This window comes from Xylocopa sonorina, chromosome 7 (assembly GCF_050948175.1).
Source record: "Xylocopa sonorina isolate GNS202 chromosome 7, iyXylSono1_principal, whole genome shotgun sequence".
In the NCBI taxonomy this organism is placed as follows: domain Eukaryota; kingdom Metazoa; phylum Arthropoda; class Insecta; order Hymenoptera; family Apidae; genus Xylocopa; species Xylocopa sonorina.
This window is the reverse complement of record NC_135199.1, coordinates 3,117,386-3,140,875: the sequence shown is the minus strand read 5'-3', so window position 1 is coordinate 3,140,875 and position 23,490 is coordinate 3,117,386. Positions and strand designations below refer to the sequence as shown.

General features: G+C 42.6%; 2 protein-coding genes across 5 annotated transcripts in view; one reads left to right on the top strand and one right to left on the bottom strand.

Annotated features, from left to right (window-relative positions):
* LOC143425144 (popeye domain-containing protein 1-like) overlaps nt 1-10,246 on the top strand; it is a 61,497-nt gene extending 51,251 nt beyond the window's left edge. For 2 of the 4 annotated variants that reach the window (XM_076897689.1, XM_076897690.1), the window contains exons 3-7: nt 1,941-2,282; nt 2,364-2,761; nt 3,443-3,864; nt 4,377-4,642; nt 9,902-10,070. In XM_076897689.1, the coding sequence (XP_076753804.1) occupies nt 1,953-2,282; nt 2,364-2,761; nt 3,443-3,864; nt 4,377-4,642; nt 9,902-9,925 (1,440 nt within the window). In that variant the 5' untranslated portion in view covers nt 1,941-1,952 and the 3' untranslated portion in view covers nt 9,926-10,070. Of the gene's footprint in view, nt 1-1,940; nt 2,283-2,363; nt 2,762-3,442; nt 3,865-4,376; nt 4,643-9,901 lie in introns of all 4 variants that reach the window. The other 2 variants (XM_076897693.1, XM_076897692.1) reach the window with 2 other exon arrangements.
* A 9,470-nt stretch (nt 10,247-19,716) lies between these two features.
* On the bottom strand, nt 19,717-22,076 carry LOC143425684 (uncharacterized). Its single transcript, XM_076898685.1, has 4 exons — nt 22,059-22,076; nt 21,208-21,413; nt 20,372-20,606; nt 19,717-19,887 (listed from the first exon to the last, which is right to left on the bottom strand). Exons 1-4 carry the CDS (start codon nt 22,074-22,076, stop codon nt 19,717-19,719), a joined length of 630 nt encoding a protein of 209 aa, XP_076754800.1.
* Between the last annotated feature and the right edge of the window lie 1,414 nt (nt 22,077-23,490).

Here is a 23,490-nt window from a genome sequence, read left to right as displayed (position 1 = left end):
GTGTTCCTCACCGGAAACACGAGGGGCGGAGGAATCGTTGCGTGGCTATAAGGTTAGCGACGGGCCCGCGTTCTATCCGAACGCGTTCAAATCTCTCGACGGGGTAAAAGTATTTTGTCAATTTTGTCACGCTTTCTTCATCTCCCACTTTGCGACCGTCACTCCATCCTAGGATGCTACTTTTTCTCGATTAAACGAACAACTTATTCGAGCCTCGTTGAAAAATGATTCGCGCGTTTTAAGTAGATCGAGCGGTTCGAACCCATCGCTAAACGTGACGCGCGTGCAAACGCGACGAAGCGCAGTGGAATCGGCCTCGCCCAACAGACAAATTGCATTAAATCTCCATTCGCGCCGCGCGGGAAATATTGACGCCGTGCCACGGCCCTTTTGACGTAAATATTGATACCACCCGCGGATGAATCGTACCGGTTGCATCTTTCATACAGTCGTCCCTGCCTCGTCCAGAGTTCGTTTCGCGCATTCCAGCTAGAAAATAAAATCGAACGGGACGACAGGAAACGAAGAAGAATTCGGGTTGGATGCTTCAACCGCTGGTCCGTATTCACGCGAACTAGCGCTCGCCTAAAATTCTTGGCGACACTCTGATCTTTCGGGTATTTTTATGGTTGTCGTAAATGCACTCGCCTCGGAATACTTTGTTCCTGTTTTATGCGCTCGGCTTAGAAGGGGGTTAAGAGTCCGTGTTTATTGGTGACCGTGTGCCGGGCTTGAATATTTGATGGGTGAATTAAGGGACCGGAGAACTGTCCGTAAAAGTGAACGTCGGGAAATAGTTTTTATATTTTAGCGCTTTACTGCGCTTTTCACGAGAATTGCATCGAGAAGTGATATTGATCCGAGAAGTTTCACCACTCGTTTATTGATTTACCGTTCTCGAATTCTGAGATGTCTTATCTTAATTGAAGGTAAAACATTTTTAAGAAGAAGAGTGGCTGACCCGTTAAAAATGTATCTATTATTAATGTCTCGAAAAGGGCTAAAACCATTGGATGTTCACCTTCCGTGACTAGAAACTCACGCGTTAGTTTCATGCTTTTATCTATAATCTGCTTCAAGTAATTACGATAACAGACGGTACACTGCTGAATTAATTTGCAGAAAAGTGCATTACGTGTGATATCATGTGTGAAAGATTAAAGGATATCCATGCACGCTTTCGTATCTCATGTAAATAATAATTATTCCGATCTCTACATTTCGTGTAACACATAATTGCACGCTGTGTATCAAAGATTACAGTTTTCCTAGAGGCGCATAAATTTAATTGCGGATTTCTTACAAATACGTAAAAATGTTACGTGTATCAAAGATTACAATTTTTGCTAGAGGCGCATAAATTTAATTGCGGATTTCTTACAAATACGTAAAAATGTTACGTGTATCAAAGATTACAATTTTTGCTAGAGGCGCATAAATTCAATTGCGGATTTCCTACGAGTGTGTACAAATGTTATTTATATTTCAACAGAGAAAAGGGTGTTGGAAAAAAAGTGTCTGCCCGGGAGATCCAGACACTTTCACTCGTGAATCATGTTTTATTCATCAAGATATGATTGATTACCTAGATTTGAGGGTGGAGATCCTCCAAGGATTTCCGTTAGTTGTAATTCCTTATAGTAGGGGCAAAGTATGGATCATCCCTTCTGAAGACTGTAATCCAATCCAACGAGCTCGAAACTTTGCTCTATCGTTTAGTTTATCGCGTGCGAAAATCTATAAACGATACCAGCGTACTCCAATTAATTAACATTAGTTCGCTGTTTGACACGAACGAGTAATCGCAGTTACGGGCAGTACGAAGTCATAATCCATCAAGTAACGTCGACCCGTTCATTTTTCATTTGTCAACACTCCTTTTAGAAAGTCAGGTAGGATTGCCCCAGGAAATTCACGAGATCGTAACTTTGCCGTTTCAGTGGAAGAAGGTGATGGCCCGTACCACGCGCTCGCGACGAAAAATGGCGAACACGACTGATGCTCCCTCGCCTGCGAGCAGCCTTTTGTCGTCCACCACGACGACCCCATTCACCAGCCCGACATCGACAACCTACTCCACCGAGGGCTATACCTTCAATTATAGCGGCCTGCCGAGCCTAGGTGGCTACTCGTTGGAGGACCTGAATTACACGGAACTCTGGGTGGACGTATGGAACAGTACCGAGGCCAGCAACGTGACCGAGAGGTTAAATACCACTGTGCTATCATCGGGAGGAGGCTACTGCGACGAATGGGAAGCAGCGCAGCACAAGCTCTTCCAGGTAAGCCACTGGAAGATAATACTTAACGCGCGAACTCTCGCCTAAACAGAATCGTTTTCGATCCGTTGTTACGGTTCACAGGCGGCGAACCTTTTCTTCGCTGCGGCGTTCCTGGTGCCGCGCTCTTTCAAGGCCTCGGTATTGGCGTTACGCACGTTTCTCACGGCCGGCTTCATGCTGGCTGCCCTCTGGGCCGGCATCACCATATGCGCCCTGGACGCGATGTTATGGTGCCTCGCCCTGGGCCTTCTGAACGGCATCCACTCGTTGATATTGGCCTGTCGATTCCTACCGCCCGCACTCAGCCCGGAACTGGCCGAGCTCTATCTGAAACTGTTCAAGCCGTACAAAGTCAGCAAGAAACACTTCCAGGAGCTGGCCAAGGAGGCGAGGATACTGAAGCTGGACTCCGGTCAGACGTACGCGACGGAAGGCGTCACGCCTGCAGACGAACGGCTGTCGATACTGTTGCGTGGCAAGTGAGTATTACACGCTCCTACCGCGAACTGTTGCCCGCGATCCTACCCGTGGAACAAATCGATCCCGCTGGTGAACTTTTTTTAAGGCGAACCTTCCGCAACTGACTTTCGTATTCTACTTCTCGGTTGCACGGAAGCTCTGTTGTTCGTGGTTCAATGTGTACCAAATTGCTCAATTCGACAAATTTAACCGTTATATGCATGCAAATCGTTATCCCTTAGCGAACGGAATTTTTCATACCTTTGCTTCTCGTTTCTGAAATTATCTACGTTTCAATTCGTTTAACAGAAAAACACGTGATAGGGTATCGTTGATCTGTGCTCGAAATTAGTTTACGATGTGTTCCTGTTGAACGAGCGTTTACGTTGCTTAAAAGTCGAGTCACGTTTCAAAAACAGAAAATACGTGAAGTTATGTATTTCAGTGAAATTTTTTATGTTCTTGTAGGGGAGAAAAGTTCATTTATATTTTCCACTATTTAAGCAATTTAAATAGTCTGTTTTCGTGGTAATTTGTTTGTTGAATTCTTACGTAAACGTAAAAGTGAACACTTGAATATAACTAACAAATTCGCCGTTAATTTAATAATTCAAATGAAGAAACGCATTACTGTGATATCTTTTACTTGAACTCGTCGATAACGCCCGGGTGTCTAACGACATTCGTTCTGTGGAGTCCAGGTTGAAGGTGACTTGCGACGGGACTCACTTGCACTACATCAAAGCTTATCAGTTCGTCGACTCGCCCGAATGGGAGGCCATGCACGAGAATATCGACGACGTCTTCCAAGTGACGATCCGCGCGGAGGAGTCGAGCACGTACATCTGTTGGACAAGGCTGAAGTTGCTCAGGGTGCTCAGGCACAGGCCGCTACTCAAGGTCGTCCTCAACACCCTCATCGGTAAGGACATTACGTCCAAGTTGTACGCCCTTAACGAGCAGCTCGCTGGTGTCGCCGCGGCCAGTGAGACATCCACGTCGAATCCTTACAGGGGCGTCGCGAGAAGTCTTAGCGTCGACGCTGTAAACACTGAAACTGCCGGAAGAGTACGATCGACGACGTGGAAGGCACAAAGGAGGCACAGTAACCCGCGTAGCGACAGTAAGTTTCCTCGATCCTTACTTGCCAGTCGTTTGTTAGGGAGGGTTCAGATGTCTGGAAGCAAAGCCTGTTAATTGAAAGGATTCGGACTCGGAGAGATATGTTCCGGACTGTTGACGGAACTAGAACTTTCCTCTATTAGACTTTAGATTACCGAAGATGGACCCAAACTTTCTAATTTTGATAAAACGAAGGGGGGACAGATTTTGGTTTCAGATGAATTAGAACGGCTAAGAAAATGTTAAAACAAGCCGCGTCCAAGCGCGATATCAAGAAAAGTCGTCGGAAAGCACGTCAACCAAATTCCCAAACCCTCCACCCGGTTACTTCCTCTCGAACCTCATCTCCTTAAGTAAAACTCCATCGTCGTCCCGTCGATCTCGGAGAAACACTTTCCTCGAAATAAAACCGCACGATCGCAAGTCACGATCGATCGATGCGGAGTAGCAATTAGTGGTTGCGACGGGTGCGTCACAAATGATGAGGCATGCGTCGAAACGAATTGTCCGCAGGGAGTTCGCCGTCCCGGTACTCGCACCAGTACTGGGCGCCCGTGGTGGCGAATCACTTCCCGCCGACCTCGCCGTTCACCCAGGGCCAGAGCCTCGGGTACTCGTTACTGCCGCAGGGCGTACAGTTTTCACCACCTGCACGGGCACCATTCCTGTCGCATCAGCCGTTGGCGCGGCAGCGTAGCGGCGGCACGAGCGGCGATTACACCCTGCTACCTCAGACACCGAAGCTCGAGAGGAAACGCTCGAAAAAGGGGACGAGAGAGGTGAGTACAGCGACTGTGGCGAGCACTCGCGTTCAATTACCGCCGCCTTTTTTTTCCTACGGAATGGGATGTTTAGCGGAAGCGCCAGTCACGATTACCCGCCGGGTGGAAATCGTGGAGAATCCCGTGGATTTCGCGTTCACCATTGCAATTGAACGACAATTTTTTCGTTCCTAAAATTTAATGGACGAAATCTTAAGCGTCGTTAGTTAACTGAGATTATCGCTGCGAATATACGTATGTAAATTACTAGTAATTTGCATTAAGAAAGTATCTATACTATATCGATTATAAAATTTTTAATTAAGAAAGATATTTGTGATGCAGTTAGAAACTGTTTATAATCTGCGAGTAACTTCCTCTCTCGGCTACAACGTCAGCTTCTCTAGCCTTACTTTGAAATTAATAAACACGCATAGTTTAAGGATCTCTAGCGACATTTAAAGGAGCACACTGTCTTGTTATATAACTTATAATGAGCTACTAAAGTAAACTATCTCCACAATTGCTATTAATTACAATGTATTATAAATATCTGTTATACAGTTTGTCTTATCCAACATTTGTAATCTTACACTTAAAACTTTTAACACGGTCATTTGCTACTCTTTCATCTTAAAAACTGCTCTCTCTACTTGCACCAGACAGACGACTGATTTCGCAAGAAACGCAAACAACATCGTTATTCCAGTTTTACATGTATTTCGAGTGCGTGGCCAGTGTCCGACGATTTTTAGTCTTCTTCTACTTGTCTTCGCGGACGATTAAACGTACCAGCTACTGCATCGTCGTCCGTCCATTTTATTTCCACGTATATTTTTCCAGACTTTCTTTTCCATTCTCGTATGTGTCTGATGATGAAGTTTCGTACACACCCCATTCGACTTTTTCACCTTTGGGATTTCCTTTAACTTTTTCTCCAACACTCTCTGTTTCTAATGTCGTTTTCTTCTCTTGTGGGCCTAGTTGGTCTTCCTGTTCTTCGGCGAGTCAAACCCAGGCGAACCTTTGCACTTTGCCCTTTTGTTGCTTTACTACTTTCTCTGTGATTTCCAGCCCCCCTTTCTCCTCTCTTAAGTTAACTATCTCTTTTATTTTATTACCCTCCTTCTTCTTTCCTTCTTTTTTCTTTCTTTAACACCACGTGTACAGTGGCTGCAAAAAATATTCGCAGATGCCCATATTTTTTACCTAAGTGGATTTACAATCAAATTCTAGAGAATTTATTTTCGTTATACCTCGCTATAAATAAATTTAGTCGAAGACGAGTGTCACTGGTGCGCGACGTGCCCGTTTGAAAGTATCTGATGCGGGTCGACGTAGCTCGTCCATTTTCGATGGAAGCGTAAAACAGCCGATTCGAAGCCAAGAAACGGCCGCGTATAAATCACCAGCCAGATCGCTAAAAAAGCTCGACGAATATATCGCTACAGAAAAACTCAATTACCGCGCGTACTCGAGCCAGAGAAGAGAACCGATATTGAGTTAACGTGGGCAGAGCTCGGCTCGCGACAGTATCAGGCCAGACAGTTTTATTCCTAAGCACGCAGCGAATAAAAAATGCACGACGATAACGAAACAACGAACAGGGATACGACTGGTTGTTCGCTCGCTCGCGAATGGAGCAGCTGTCGAGGAAAAGTCTGAAAGGAACACTTCGTGTCATCAGCGTAAAAAAACCAGCTTCTTAGCTGCCGACAAATTACGCGACATTAGATGCACGCTTCCCTCTCTTTTTCCACTCATTTGAAGCGAATTTTGCTAATCGACCGTTTCATTCGAAACACTTTTTACCGGATCCTCTTCAAGCTTTTCCTGAAATGGATTCTACAAATGTGTCTCTGTCTCTCGTTTCATTTAAGCATCGCTTGTCTGGTTTACAGTGTGTTATTTATTTATAAATATTATAAAATACGTATATGTGTATATACATTAGTTTAGGACATATAAAATTTACTGTGTTCCATTGTTTGAACTTTAACTTTATTTGGAGGTAAAAAAATTAAGCCATACATTTCTGGTTTGATGTTAACGAGATAATGAAACAGCGGGAAATCTGATATTTTATTCGAAAGTGATCTCAATTAACTCTAATTAATCATTGATTTGAGGGAACTGGAAACTGTAACATGATAGCAGCACTGTCGTCCTCTGGTACGGTTGATATCTAAACTTTAATTAAAGATTACATTCCAGGTATAACGGTTTTCGATAAAACTTTGTCAGAACGATTAACTTTCGCCAACTCCGTTAATTGTTTATGACTTATTTGCAAGATTGTTATAGCGTTAATGTCGAAATATTACTGTTTGCAAAAATTGTATTCAAACTAAATTAAAGCCTTAAACGTGTCACTTTTCAAAACGGTAGCAAGCTATTGCAATTCTTATTTTGCCATTCCACGTTAAAACATGAAGTTTTATCTCGGATGAACCGATTTATAAGACAAAGAAAAACAGCGGACGTTTTTCCACGGTTTAAGAAGATTGCGCTTAAGAAAATCTTTTAAGAGAACGATCACTCACCGTACTGACAGAACTCCATCATTAAAACTGTTGAGCTCGCGATGCATTTAACCTGAATTACAAATCCACTTGGTCTACAAGCGTTACACCAAACAACAGCTTAACGAATGATGATAATACTCGAACCATTTAATCGTCTCGAAAAGCCGCAACAATCACTGCTGACTAACAACACTTCACTGGTGATTAACAGAATAAAGGACAATCATTGGTTCGCGATTAATTCTACATCGTGGGCGTGAAATTGCCATTCATTCCGGATCGAAAGTTGTTAACTTGGAGAGAGTTAGACGATTGGCCCAAACAGCCGCACGCAAACGTAAACTATCCAAAGGAAATATTATAATTCGAAACGGTAGTTCGCGCTGACTAAATTCGCGGTGGCTTGTCCGACTCGCGCGGCAACACCCTACTTGCAGCCGGCGTAATCGTTTTGTAACTGCGAGCACGATTCAAAGTCACTATTCATCGTCGTGTTCCCTCGCCCCTCGACCGGTTTGCATGATACAAAGCGGAACAAGAGGAGTTTGAATAACGCGAAATAATGCTCGCGTAATTGCGGAGAGGCTTGACCGTAACAATGGAATACCAAGATCGAGTCGCGGTCAGTGTAAATTTAACCGGGTATCTGACCGATGCAAAACTTTTATAAGAAAGTTGCATGTCCGATTCGTTGCACGCGCGTCAACCGTGGAACGGAAATATCTGTACGACTACCAGATTAGAACAATTCTCGTTGTAAAGGGTAAGGACGCTCTTAAAAGTGTCTGCATAAATTAATAAAATTACAATCGAACGATAACGAAAATCATCTAATTCATTTGAATACATTTCGCGACACGTTGTATATACGTTCAAAGTATATACACTGAACACGTATCTAAAGTTCATCTCTGTCCCTTTCCATCGCGATTACTCTCACACGGTCACAGTTCTCTCGACAAAACGTTTACACGATCCCTGAGATCGCGATTTCCACGAATTTCTTTATCAAACAAGATTAGGAGGGTTCCAGCAATTACGCCGCGCGCGACAACAGGGTTGAAAGCCGTGCGAAATCGTTGCGCAAAAACAGCGAGAAGGAGATAGATACGTGACCCCGAGGGGAGGAATTGCAACGATTGTCGCGTGTTAGTACAAAAGTTAAGAAGTGCTCGATCGCATGTGACCGGTGAATATTTCAACGGCACGTGCGCCTCGCGTTGTTAACATATTTCGTACGATACATTCGAGCGGGTTCCAGAAGCGCGGGTTACAAGCGGAGCAATCCTTCGCGGCAGAAGCAACGGTTAATTTAGACCGTTGTCGCGCTTCAGACGACCGCTGGAGCAGCGGAGGTATTAATTAGTACGGTTGGTGCGCTTTGACAAGCGTGAAAGTAGTTAGAAAGCGTGCAGTCGTTGATTCGCGAGACTGATGGAACGATTGCTGATAGGCCGCGTGAAGTTAATGATATTAACATCGCGGGAACGTGATTTCTATTTTCGCCCGCAGCAACGTTTTCGTTGGTGGAAATTAATTAGTATGCAAATCGTTACGCTGTTGCGGGATTAACTGCGGCGAAACATGTTTCAATCCGTACTTTCTGTCTGGCTGCTAACGTAGGTTATTTCATTATTATTTTCTTTTTTTCTTTTTTTTTTCTTTACACAGGAATAAATTTCAACGTCGCTCGTATTTTATAACGGAACAAAGTACTTGGAATTTATCGGCGGACCTACGTTGAAATTTCGTGCAACGCTTTGGGATCGCAGATGTCGTTGATGACATAGGTTCATTATGCAGCAGGATAACGGGTTCACCTGCGCCTCGCATTGTAGTCGGCGACGAAACGTGTCACCCAGAAATGACAAATTTCTCAGGCTATTCTGGAACAATCGCGATAATGCTACCTAGCACTTTTGGCTTTTAGCTTTGACCTTTTCGTACGGCTCCTTGGTAACACGCCTTTTAGTGTTACGAGTGCATGTATCGAGTGACTAGCGGACTTTGATGCATCGCGCTAGAAAAGACTGTAAAGTACCGCTTTCAAATTAATTCGACCGTTACATTTGTCGAATTAGAAATGTTAATTCGTGACTTGTTCTGAAAAAGAGAATTTCGTAAAGCCGATGGACTATCCGCGGAACTGTTTTTCTCGAAATCATTAGACGCAATTGGCAACAGAGAGGATTCCGTTCGTTACAATAATGGGAATCCAAGTGGTCCCCGCAGTAACAGCTACCAATTAGCCATCGCACTTCGCGACAGATCCGCACACTAACGATCTAACCACCTCTATAATTAGATTTGCGTAACATAGTTGTTAAGTGTTTCTGAATATAGTCGAGCGTGACCAAGGATTCGGAAAGGGTAAAGCAATTATCTGAGCGGACCAAATTAGAAGTTGCGTTGCGACGAAATTGCAGTCGCTTATTACCGGGGTGTGCGCGTCTCGTTTATCGTATTCTTAAACTGCTCGCGAGATTAAACGATGCGCGTGCGCAGTCCGTGATCGTGTATCAACTTTTTAATGCATAATATCGCCATTTGGCAACAAGTGCACTCCCCACTCTAGAAGACATACGAATGCGAAAAATATGGGATTAGACTGCGCCCGAATAAAATTACAGCTGTTTCAGAAATGTCCACAGTAATTCGTTTCCTACTTCTTAATGTATCATCCACTACGATAAGAAATATATTCTTCCGATCGTACATGATTTAAACAAGCCGTTCTCCGTGTCTGTTCCAGGTGACGTTCGAGACGCCCGTATGACGGTCGCTCGACGGGGAGGGCCCTGCAAGCGTACCACTCCTTTCGCTATCGCCGCAGCGTTCCGCCTAGCCCCGTCGAGATCTGGTGAAACCGAACCAGCTAGCACGGTTTGTTCTCTGAAGCACCGTCGCCGCGTCGTCCGGCTACTAAAATCGCACGGCCTATGTGCCCCCGTGGTCGCCGCGTGACACCCCACGATCAGACCCGACACGGACGACAATTAACGCTCGGGCGTTGTTTGCGCGTGCCTGCGTGCCTGCCTGCGTATGTTTTGTCTGCGTGTGTGTGCGCATCGATGCTCTGTGAACGATCACGAAACGCCGTTCGGCAGACCATCTTCATATCCCGCAAGTGCTACGCCTTACACCTAACCGATACTGCACGCAGAGCCACGTGACATACCTAAGCAACCTGAGCTGTGTGTGTGTGTGTGTGTGTGTGTGTGTGTGTGTGTTCGCGATCGATCCTAGTGAAAGAAAGTGTTGCACCCCGTGCTCCACCGACCCGAGTCAACCGAAACGCGTCTGTTCTTCTTACGTTTCTTCTACTTCTTCTTCTTCTTCGACTTTTCCTCTTCCTCCTCGCCGAGAGATAGGAGGTTTTACGACGTTCGAGGCGAGGCTTCGTCGAAGAGTTTCCTTGGGAAGCCTCGGCCGGGAAGTCTCGGTTCTGCGATGAAAACTGGGACGAAGCGAAAAGTTCCGCGGACAGGTGACGAAGGCCAGGAAGAGCAGAGAAGATAGAGAGAGGCTGTTGGTAACTCGAATTACACGCTCGATCCGAACGGGACCGAAGAGGACAGCCGACGAAGAGGACGATGGAACGAGAAGTCGGGGAGAACGGAAACGATTGCGTTTTACATTCGCTCGGGAGCCCGATGGAACGGTTCGTAAAGAAAAGCTCCGTAATCGTCGAACGATCTCTAATTCCTCCAGAACCCGCTGGCACGCGCCCCGTTCGATTTTCGTTACGAACTCGCCCGCCCTTGTTCACGCTTCCTTTTCTCCTACTTCGACTCGCAACCGGATCCGTTTCGACGTTCATTTACAGGCGAGTGACTTTCGATCGAGACCCGTTCGATCGCTATATTAAAACGCGTTTAAAAGGGACTAGCTAGGGAGAACGCCTAGGTAAAATCGAATTAGCGTTCGCCAATTATCGCTCGAAGAGGTGCCGTCCAAGCTGGCCTCCTACCTTTGCAACGTATCGCTCGCGCTTGTGCGCGAAATGCTGGACGTCCGCTAATAAATTCTATTCGCCTCGTTCGAACCAAGTATCGTGCATCGCTCGCGTTTCTCGACTCGAACGCGTACGAACTTCCTTCGAACTTTCTATCCCCCGAGAGTCAACAAGGAACTCGACCAGGCTGAAGCGATATGGCTGAAAAGAGTTCCAGTCGACAAGTGGAAAATCGAGCGGCTCATAAAGTATACGACAGCTCCACGGCGGCGATCACCAGCCACTTTCGGAAACTCGATTCGAGCTGCTTGTGTAGCGTATTCTCAAAAATGGCAGTCTTCCATTCGCGATCACAAAAAACAGCAAGCTCGTGCGTCGCATTCCGTCGTAGATGCATTTCGCGCGCAGACGCGAGTTGAACGTTACAAACGTTGGTCCCGAGCTCGACGGCGAACACGGTGGAATTCCTACGGGGAACGATTTGAAGGAGATGAAACAAAAAAAAGTAGATTATATTGTATACTTTTGACGAGCATCGCCGCTGTGTACACCCTTACATCGACTGTGATTATAACGGATATAATTATTAAGTCTTTCAGAGAGAACGCCGAGTATATACACAGTACAGAGACGCGTCGCAAAGTGAATAAATGGATACAAGAAAATCGAAAATCTTAGGGGCGGCTGGGATCGGTAAGTTCAGACGTCTGATGATTATTGACGGTCTCTGGGTGAAGAGAGTTTGTTTTTTTCGCTTTTTTTAATTTCTCGTCACCACTCAGTTTTTATGTATTTTATCTTGCTATTAGCACAGAAAATCGCAACTCGATACGCGACCCCCTTTGCTCATCGAATACTGTTTGGAAACACTCGTTTTCCACGCGCACGTTGTAATACAACCTCGCGGCCTTTTTTTTCCTCTCTCTTGAACCATTTAACGTGGTCCAGTTTCAATTGAATAATTCGTTTCATTAAGCATTCAGGTTTTTCCTTACCTTTTTTTCTTTTCGCTGAAACGAATTTTGCATCACCGGCCAGATCACGAAATCGAACGAACGATTGAATTTCCAAAGCGATTCCATTTAGTTTCCCGGTGAAAAGAGAAGCGATTAATTTCCTTCCAACGAGCGATCGGCTCGGCTCCCACCAGAAATTCGTCGATTTGCACGTCCACGTCTGAACTGTGATATCGATCTCCCGAGGACATTACTCGCAAGCGAGACAGTGATTAAAAAACAAAATAAAACAAAAACGAATAAAATGAATTTAAATAAATAAAAAAAAAAAAGAAGGAAGGAAAGGAGAAGAAGAAAATGCGATACGCTGAGAACGCAACGCAGAATTTCAAGTTAAAGGCGAGCCGTGATTGTTGCATCCGCACCTGAGATAAAACGAATAATCGGAACACACAGAGGAACAATACGGAAGAAACAGCAACAACTTCAGCAGCAGCAACACCGTAACGAGAAGAAACGAGCTGAGCGAAGGAAAGGAAAAAAGCATTGAAACGCATTACAGAAAGAGAGGGATACGATGAGGAAACGAAAACGAGCGTAATCTCCAGACGTACCGCAATAAGTGCTTCGTTAAAATGAAAAAAAAACCTGCAATAAAGTGCTTCGAAAATAAACCAAAAAAAAAAAGTAAAGTAAAATCGTAGTTGATTATCGAGAGGGTTAAGAGAGCAGACAGTTATCGTTTAAGGCGAACTTAAGTTTAACTAAATTATAACGTACGCGTCGCGCGAGAATACGAACAAAAAGAAGAAAATTAAATAGATCACGTGTAGTAGAGAAAAAAAGAGACGAATACGAAAAATAAAGAAGAAAATAAAACAATGTGTGTTTGTATGTTTCTATGTTTATATAATCCCCGCGTGTGAGAGCGTGGCCGTAGAAGATCTAATAAAAGACGCACAAACGATTCAAAACGAGACAAACAATGAAAAAAAAAGAAAAAATTGCAAAAAAAAGATACACGGAAACGTAGGGAAGAGAATGGTGAATGAAAATGGTGGAACGGAAGGAAGGAGTAAAGCGGACGGAAGTGAAACGAGGAACGTGCGCGCGATGTGAGTAGAGAGAAAGAGGGTACCGGAAGCAGGTGCGTGTGACGATGTAACAACGATCATGCGAGCCATTACGTTTGTTGTAAACGCGTCCCGTTGCGTTGACGAGGCTTGAAACGAGTGTAGTCATTGATCTTGGGCTACGTTCGTCGGAAAATATATCACGCGGCTGGTAGGACGATGTTGTAAAAGCGAACGATGTTTTTGAGCGGCGAACATATATTGCAGTTTGATAGCCACTGCCGTAGAAATTGTGAACGTGCAATGAGTAGCGTAAATTTAGAGAGATATCGGATCGAGTCGTCGCCAGTTTGGGATCATTCGAATTCTCCAATTGAGTGGCATTACTAACATTCGATTATTAGTAATTTTCAATTTGTAAAGAAAGGCGATTAACGACGTGCGCGTATAAACGATTAACTCTTTATTTTCGTCAATTAGTTCACGTTAACGATATTTAGGTGGCAATTAATCGCACAACGAAATTAAAGACGATCGTTCCAAACTTGCGAGTAATAGCGTAAGTGTTGACGGTATAAAAATTTCTTTCGAATTTCAATTCAATTATTTCACGCAACGAGTTGCGAGGGATAACGTTGTACATAATTGTACATAGCATGGAAGATATCGTGGTTATCAATTCGAGAATTGAAACGTGCCTGCTTTTAATCGCCCGGAAATGTATCTCTCTAGATTTACTAAATGCGTTAATTAATTTTAAGAACGTCGATGTTTCGTCTATTTTCGTTGATCATGTTTGAAACGAAAGTCTGTCAGCAGAATTGAACATTGTTTACAGTGCTATCCAGAATTTACACACGAACGCGTTACAACTTGCTTGACAGTTTCCAATCCATAATCAATAATTTACTAGCTATTTAATTAACGATTATCAGGAATTGTGTGAATTTGTTCGGTCAGGTAAGTTACACAGCCAACAACGTTACAATGTTACTACGAAGCATCAAGGGATCCATCAATTTAGAAAGAAACATTTCGTTCGGCGCATTTAAAAAAAAAAAAATGGCTTCCTCGGAGGGTCTGGTCTAAAACTCGTACGGTGCACTACTACGATCGTCGATTAACGATAATCAAACACAGAGTAATTACGATCGCGTAAAATGACAGAAAAAGGCCTCTTCAAGCTACGGACTGTAGTCGCTTCTCGAGTCGTTCCACGGCTATCGTATATCCCCGATATTTAACCGCGTAGGAAAGGAGTTCTCGATCGATCGTGATCGATTAGTGTCACTGTCAAGAACATAGTGTCGTAATGTATAGTTTCTATGACAATACGTAAATGGTAGAGATCTCGGAAATCCAATTTCTCCGTGGCCGTATAACAGAACGGCCGCGGACATATTTACATATTGACGTGCTTATATTTTTATATATGTATAGTAAGAGAGTTGTAAAATAGTATCGGTACATATAATGTATTATACATAAGAGACAGTATTACGTATCGTTGTAATCGCGTTCTAGCGTTTCGGAACTTTGAACGCGTTGCTGATTTAGCTGATTACACAGATGTACTCGAATATTCATCACGTAGATCGCTATGCGTCTCGTTGTTTCATTCAAATCGCACGGTTCTGATTATTTTGCCGACAAGTAGCGTTAATTCTTTGACTGGCATGTTATCATTTCGTATAACTGCTCGAGGAAGTACGACAGTGGTTCTTTTAAACGAATAATAATATTCAAATAAATATATACTGTTGGGTTTTTAAATACATTTCCGATAAATTACACGGATCGTTTCAACGAAAATTTTCGAAACTGATACTTGTCGCTGGCTCCCAGATATGGCAACTTTTAGGAGGCGATTGATTTACTCGGAATACCGGATATTGCCAGTCAAAGAGTTAATATTGACCGCAGTAACCAAGACGGTCCGTGTCGATGGTATCAGTAGTAGCGAGCCGTACAAGTCAGACACTACTCCGAGCCGTCAACTTTCAGGATAACTTTGTCATTCCACATTTCGTTCTCGTCTAATTTTTTACATATTTTTTTCACAAAATTGTAATCACACAATGTCGTCTACATTATTTTCTGAACGAGTGAGAGGCATAATTTATACAAATAAAAATGAACAACTTTGTACCTTTTACTTTTCATTCAAAAGTTGTTGATTTCTTTCTATGCTGAATTGAAATCGAATGAAGTGGGCATTGAATATTAGTAACAAACTATATGTTAGATCTTTAGAATTAAATTTTTAATGTTACACCCCGTTATATTTCTTTTGTACGATATAAAAGTGAAGAGATTAAATTACATTGTTTCAAAATTCGAAATACCACTGTCGTTTAATAAACGTTAAGTGCCATTTTGTAATCGAACAATACCAGAGGGAAAAGCTTGGTCTTCGTTAAATATATTATAGAAAGTGTTCCACATATCACGACAACATGGATTACGATACTCCTTTTGATACCAAAACGAATGTTGACTGGAGAAATATTTATTCCCAGAGATGTTTTGTCCCTCGTACAATTTTCAGTGTTTTCTTTCAACGCGACTTCTACGAAGGCAATAAAAGATATCTCGGTGAACCACGACCTCTAGAATTTCGTTAACCTCGATCATACGAAAATCCACGTTGGTGAATATAATAAAGAACGTTGACGAATTCATGCCGCAGGATACAAATATCCACTGCTGCGGCGATGTTTCTTTCTCATTAGTCTGTTGCGCAATTCTTAACGGTGGAAAAAAATCGCCAGAATCAACAAATTCTTAGAGCTTCGGTATTCTTTGAAACGCGAAAACGTATACACGAGTAAAGGGTGAGTCGATTCTTTTGAAATTACGCGTACGCGTTCTATGATCGTCAAAGTACCTGGTGTGCGTCGGAACGTCGCGAAAGGAAGGCACATAGAAAATAAACATCTCGTTAATCCAGTGGGAGAAATCGTACCGCCAAAGATCAGAGATACACGGATGGCAATTATGACATCGCGTAATGAGGAGCGTGACGGTGGACACGCGTTCTACGTGTCCTGGTTCCTCGAATTCGTCGATATTGGCATGAAACCAGCTGAGCGTTCAGCGTCTGGCTTGATTTTAGGCCGAGTTATTTACATACGAATGGAGACCGAACCGAATACATTTGCCAAACATTTTTTCTTTTTCCCTTTCCCGAAACGGGGTCCGTACGCTCGATATTTTCGACATCCGCAGACCAGTTGTACAGTATGTCGCGTGTAATGCGAACGAGGAAAACGCACGGCCGCCCGCGGATGCCAGACAACTGGTGATTCATAGGGACGCGTGACGAGCCCGTTAATTATTTAACCGATAACGCTGTTCCCGAGCAATACGTTTGGGAACGTAATTAGCGCCTGCTCCGGGTTTTTGACGCGTCCTTTAACCCCTGTTTCGACGATAACCGAAACGCGATGCGTGTGTGTCCGCGTGAATTCGGGAAACGCGTGAAATTGCTAAACGGTACACTTTTCAGACTTGCAACCTTTCGAATGGTGCGCGTGTACTTTTAATTTTAAATACTTTTTCCAAATCGCCCTCTAGTTTCCCGTAGAAAAGTGGTTTCAATTCAAGAAAATAATTGATCGCGCACGTTGCCTTTCCTCGCTCCGTGATCGCGAGAGATCGGTCGTTTTAATCTGAAACGAGGGCAACAACAAGACATCGATAGTGCGTATCAAGTGTCAGGTCTTAGTTCAACCTTTGTGTGCTTTGCTTGCCGGTATCCGTGATCGATTTTCGATTATCACCGTTTCCGCGATGAATATTCCTAAAGAGATTGGCGTGAATCGATGGAAACGATTACAGAACGCGAAGAAACGTGCTCGAACAGGATTTTGATTGCACGTGCAAAACCGATTCCAAAATGTGTTATAAACAAATTTTCTATTATAGTATAACCATTTTATGGTGTAGGCTGCAAGCGTAACACGATTGGAAACAAGTCTAATCAATTTCTTACTTTTCAGTGCGTTCTCATTTATCATTCGTATCATTTGTATTCTGGTGAGTATAATTTCTAATCAAATTCACCTAAAGAAATATATTCGTTTTTTACGATCCTAGTAAAAGTTTACCTTTAATTTGCCACGCGAAACGAATGGAGATTTGATTAACAGGTGCGACGAGCTGTGCGACGCTTTGAATTCCGAAATTCGGCTCGCTTCGGCGCGCCACGATCGATCGACACTGTTTATTAGAGGGCTGTAATTAATTACGAGAAGAATCACCATCTGCCGCGGTGCACTGTTAATTTTTTACGCTATTGGGGGCTAATTAAAGATTGTAATTCGAATGTTCAATTACGATTATCATAATTTCCATTAAAATACATGGTCTCCAAGAAGTTGATTTATCCAGGTCAACCGAGCACTTAAAAGTGAACTGAAACGCAACATCTATCGTCGTTATTCGCGTCCATTATCCGCGACTTTAATCCCAGTATGAAATTGAAACGCGATCAAACAGCGGTGTTGGGAAAACCACTTCGATTCGAATTCGTTTCCACCGCGAAGCCCGACGAAATTCGTTCCTTCTTTATCCGCAAATTCCGCGGCACGAAGAGGTCTTGTCAGGAGTACTCTTACCACGCAAGGGAATATTCGTTTAGTGAAATCGTATTTTCCGACGAAACGTAGCGATCCTCTGGAGCAGAACGAGTGTCCCGAGAGAGTGTCTTTTTCGACGTTGTGTCCCGCGTAATTGGTAGAACGGCCGAACAAGAAACGTGCAAAGATAATTGGAACACAAACGGGAAAAAGCGTGAGCGATGGAAAGAAAGAAAGGAAAGACAGAAAAGAAACGCAGGAGAACTCGCGCGCGAACGATGGGAACGAGAGCGAGAGCTAAGGTATGAAAACCGTACGACGATGAACGACGACAAGAGCACTGTATATTATTACAATTATTTATTATTACGAACATGTTCGTTGACTATTATGTTAGAAATAAAAAGTACATTGAAAAACCGGCGGAGTAAGTGAATCTCTGAGCAAACGAATCCTCGAGCTCTTCCACTTCCCTCGAGATCTACCGTGTTCCTTCCGCTCTACTGCTTCTTCTGCCCCTATCGTTTCATCCGCCCGGCCCTTTTCGCTCTTTGTAGCCGAGAAAACAACGAAGTGGAGGCGCGAGGGCACTCGAGCAGGGAAGAGAGCCGGAACGAGAGACACAGACGTGACTCGAGACCCGCTTCAAGGCACAATATTTGCTGTTCCTTCATCGTTCGGCCACTCGAGAACGATTCCCCGGATTTCGAGTGCTCGATCGCTGCTATTAGACGCAGCAATCTCGAAAGCTACCGACGCACCCGCTTACACGAATTATTCGACGGGCGAGGGGAGGAGCGAAAGGGGCGTGAGAAATTTTTGAAAACGAGGGACGCGTTCACCCATCGAACGGATGAATATTTCATTCGAGTAATCTCCATCTCCTAAATCATCCGAGAATTAAGTCAAACATTGGCAAGAATTTCGTTTGACCAATATTAAGTTGTTTAGAAATATTTGATAGGCAAGTATCATCTTACTGCACGTATAACGTTCGCTTAACCCGTTAATTATTCAGAATGAAACTCATTGCTTTGAGATTAATTGTATTCCCGGTACTCGTAATACGCGATGAACAAAGGACGCTATTAAATATTTGAACTAGCGTGATATTCTGAGAAGCCAGTGGAATAATTAACTTTCGTGAACCAGCCGAGGATGTAGCGTGAAAATTTAATAAGTGCAAGTTACCACCAGATTTTAAATCGCGAAGAGATATATCTTTTCCATTTCTGTAGAATCCATAGAGATAAAGCTGGTAAAGGGTTACAGATTCCTATTGAATTTCGATGGAACGGTTTAACGTTAGAAAGTGGACACAGTTAATAATAAAAATGTAATATAAAATGGAAATTAATTAGTCGATGCGACGTTTCATTATGCAATCGAGAAGATCGCGTTTTTGCGAAGCAATGGTACACGGGAAAAAAACGTGACACGGACAAAAATCAATACGACGGTATCGTTTAATGAATCCCCAGTCCCAGACCCTGTGCCATTCACATGGCATTTATTCCCTCGGCTACCATTAACTGATAGACGATTGAAGACAAAAGCTCGGCTCAAAACAGATTTCGCTTGTCGTTTTATAATCCGAATAATTTTCATCGTTAGCTTCAGCTGAGGTATTACGAAACGGAAACAGAACGCGGGAGATAACAATAGATGCCTACGCCTGAAACTGGTTTTACTTTTTACGTTATTCCGTTTGAAGGAAATTCATGAATAAATATTATACGAAACGTATCTGAAGTTTCTGTATTATAGGAAGCTTTGCATTTCAAGGAAATCGGATACAAGTTAATTTTTTTTCAAACACGAGCTTACGTAAAGGTATGATCATTTATAAACTAGTACTGAAATTCTCAGTAATTTTACTGAGTAAAAGGGCTGCTATATTTATTAAATATCACTCCTAAATTTTATTTAGTAATTTTCTTATGGAAAACTAATTGAAAACCAGTATCACTATCCTTTATATTAATCATTGAAGTGGATGAATTTCATTTTGTGTCTGTCGATTGTTGCACAGGTATTGCCATACTTTCCGGCGCTTTAAATAATAATGGTAGGTTTAATGCAGTGGCATTTGATTTATCCATAATTTCTATATTTTCATCGTTATCCGATCTTGATATCTGAATGTGCAATTTCGGATTTTCACCTTTAACCATCTGAAATAAAAAAAATATCGCATGACAAATTCAAATAGATGGATAGAATATCAAAATTATAAAATAAACGCTACTCGTTAATTAGAATTCGCGTTAATGTTGGTTCCTAGAATTGCATAGAACGTAGCATTTAATTGTTAAATGTTACAAATATTGTTGCATTCGCGTCTTCCATCCCGTTAGTATGTCTACATGAAATTCCAGTACTGCAATCCAATTTCGGAATTTTGAATTACGCCGCGGTATGCCCGTTCCTCGCAGCGGAGAACGTGTTACGATTTCATTTAAATACAGCTCATCGTATTCATTGTTACCTCACGTGTACGCGTAAGGAATTTCCTATAAATGAAATTTCGAAACATGTGTGTTTCGTACGATGTAATGCATTTTTCATTTAACCTACAAAAAAGGAGACGGTACCCCCACGCATAGTAAATAAAAATTTCAAACGAGAGCTCAGTATTTAATTCATAGACGATTTTACCTTTATTTGGACCTTTTTATCGTTAACTTTGACCACCTTTGGTTCGATATCATCCTCATCGTCGATATAGTCCTTCTTGATGGAATGTTCCGGAAGCGATGCTCTTTCATACGTCCTTTTCCTTTTCGCGTAATTGTTATCTTCGAATTTCCCTTCCCCTTTAGGCAATTGTATCACGATGGTGTAAGGGCGGTTATGAATGGCTTCATCCAAACCTTCCCTCTCAGAACCATAACTGAAACGTCAATCTTATTTAGATTCACACGATTCGTATAACAAAATAAACCTCGCTTCGTGACCTGTTCTACAAATAATTTGCGGTCCAGTTTCCAACCCAATCACCGGAAAAGAGAGTATTTCGAGTCGAGTTGCTCGCGTTTAAATCAATTTGAAAAAGTAGCCGTACGATTTAGTAATTAAATTTACCACCGGAAACGTCGAAAGTTCTCTCTCTCTCTCTCTCTCTCTCTCTCTCTCTCTCTCTCTCTCTCTCTCTCTCTCTCTCTCTCTCTCTAACAGCTATTCCCGTCGTCCAGTCAATAAATTTGTATCGGTAAAATGGCAGATTAAAGTGGAAATTTGGTGAAAATCGCGCAGGAAGTATATCATTTATTACTGTCATTGAGATTTATGCTTTCGAGGAGTATGATTACCGATCAACAGATGTTGATGTAATTTCCAGTCGTTCGAATTTAATAAACTTCATAGCTATCGATAATACGGAGTTTGAAAACATATTTCTCATTGACAGCTAATGCATTCAGATTCTGCATAAATTTCGTCGCTGCGTTTCTGAAACAAGTTTTGCGTCGCAAAATTCCATGATCATTCTGTACCTGTAGTAATTTGGTCTGCGAGAATGATAGTCTTCCAGTGGTATCCTCTTCGAATGGTACAGCTTGGGTGATTTCTGATGTGCGTAGAATCGAGGCCGCCGCCATGGCCTGGGTTGATAGTATTTGTACGGTCTGATCAGTTTGTGAGAGTCCCTCGTTTCGACAATCTCGAGCACCAGTACCAAAAGTGCAACTAGAAAACAGTGCTGGTAAACCAATAAATTATCGATATTACATCAATTATCATTAAAGGAGACTATGAGCTAGAATTTTCACTTGATCGTTAAAGGCCAAGTAGACATACTGTGTACACTATTAACTATTTAATACAAGACTTTCCACTAGCTAATTGATAATTCTTCGCTTTATTGGAATAACGACGTATTACTTCAAACACTTTAGAGCTTCTTTTATTACTTAATTGTATAACAAATGCTACCCGCGAAAAAAAATTTCCAAATTCCACGACGCAAAAATCATAAAAAAATATATCTCTTAATGAGAATCCCTCCAGCAACAGCGATATCTTTAGCTAACGTGAAATAAAATCATTCGATACATTGGCCAGCAGAATGCCAACAGTCTCTACGGTCCGAGTTATCAGTGATATGTTGCTCGCATTGAACGAGATCTTCGCTGGAATATCGACCGTCTTTGACGTTCCTGCCAATTTCGAAAATCGAATGGCGGCGTAACGATGCGTCGCGATAGGCATCGGCGATCTTATCGGGACAGAGAGAAACCGGTGTCCCACAATACTCCGGAGACGTGTCAGAAGATAAAAGAGACACGGGAGAGAGATACGCGTGTACGTAATTGGCAGATATTACTCGCGTGTTTTTGCTTTCTACCATTGCTCCGAACAGCATGTTTGTAACGCCAGCAGAAGTAAAACTTCCGCGTAGCTCCGTTCGATCTGAGAGATCTCATGAACGAACAGATTTTTAATCGGAGAAATAACGGAGAACTCGGTATTAAAAGTAGACTAAATTGCGTGATTACGTTAACTTTTGCAAGGGATGTGTCAGAATCGGCAGCAAAAGATTTTATTTTAACAATGGAGATTTTTCCAGTTTCACTTGATTTAACGAGTTCACGTTTCGAGTTTGATGAACCCAGGAGAAGATAAATATCGAATCTATCAGAAAAGCAGGCATATCGAACTAATTAACAAGAATTATTATAAATTACTACAAAAAATGGCTATTATTATTTACGAAACACGAGAGAAATGTCTGTTTTAAAGGATTAGTTCCGCTTCAAAATACGATTCAGCGTTCGATCCAACAATACGTCATTGTTCAGCTCAACGGAGTGGAGGAAACATCGGCATTACTCGTAATATTTAAAACGGTGATAGGAGTCTCGGGAAAAAGCGCGGTTCAGGCAAAATGCACAACGGATTATAATCAATACTCACACGTAGAAATATGCTCATCGTCGAAATACTGAAAGTCCACGTGTACGTACAGCTTTGTATTTACTCGATTGAATTATATAGAATAATTTGAATACCACGAGGCAAAGAACGTGATTATAACAACGCGCACATTTTCTAACGAGACCGAAGAAAAACGCGCAGCAAAGTGAAACGCGTGTCACACATTTCTACGCAAGACGGCGGAACCACGTAGGTAGTTTAGGATTTCGTGTAAGATGCAAGGTCCACGCGCGTCGACGCATGACTCGAAAGTTTCTGTCCACTAAACTTTCTTTTATACTTTTCCCCACTACGCGCTACTCTGACCTATGCAAGAGAAAATTCTCACTCCGATGTTAACCTCTTCTTCTCCTCGCGACTCCCTTTTTTTATGTACACTGAACCTCGAACAAGGACGGAAATTGTAATCCCCGTCTCTCGTAGCTCACGTTTACTTCGTCCATTCGTATGGAACTGCTGTTGGAAAAAAAAAAGGATTTGTAGCACAGCAACGTTATTTTCGTGATTTTTATGAGAGATATTAGAGACTATTTTTCTGCGGTATATAATTAAGATGGATGCCGTGGATGGATGAAGAAGAGTCTTCATGAAATATGTAGAAAGATGAATTCGATAATCTCGTGATAAGTTCGTTCGACGGATGATTATGCAGCGTTTTCTATTGTAGTTGGCCTTCCATTGTCCAGTTTGTACCATTGCCTCGAATTCGCTATTCGCTATTTTATTCTTCGGCCTCCATTGTCACGGGCCTCCTATTGTCAGCCATTTTCTATTGTCTCGATGCGTTCGTTTCTTCCTAAATACTTCCTGGTTGCGAAGACTTTCTTGGGTATTTGCTAATT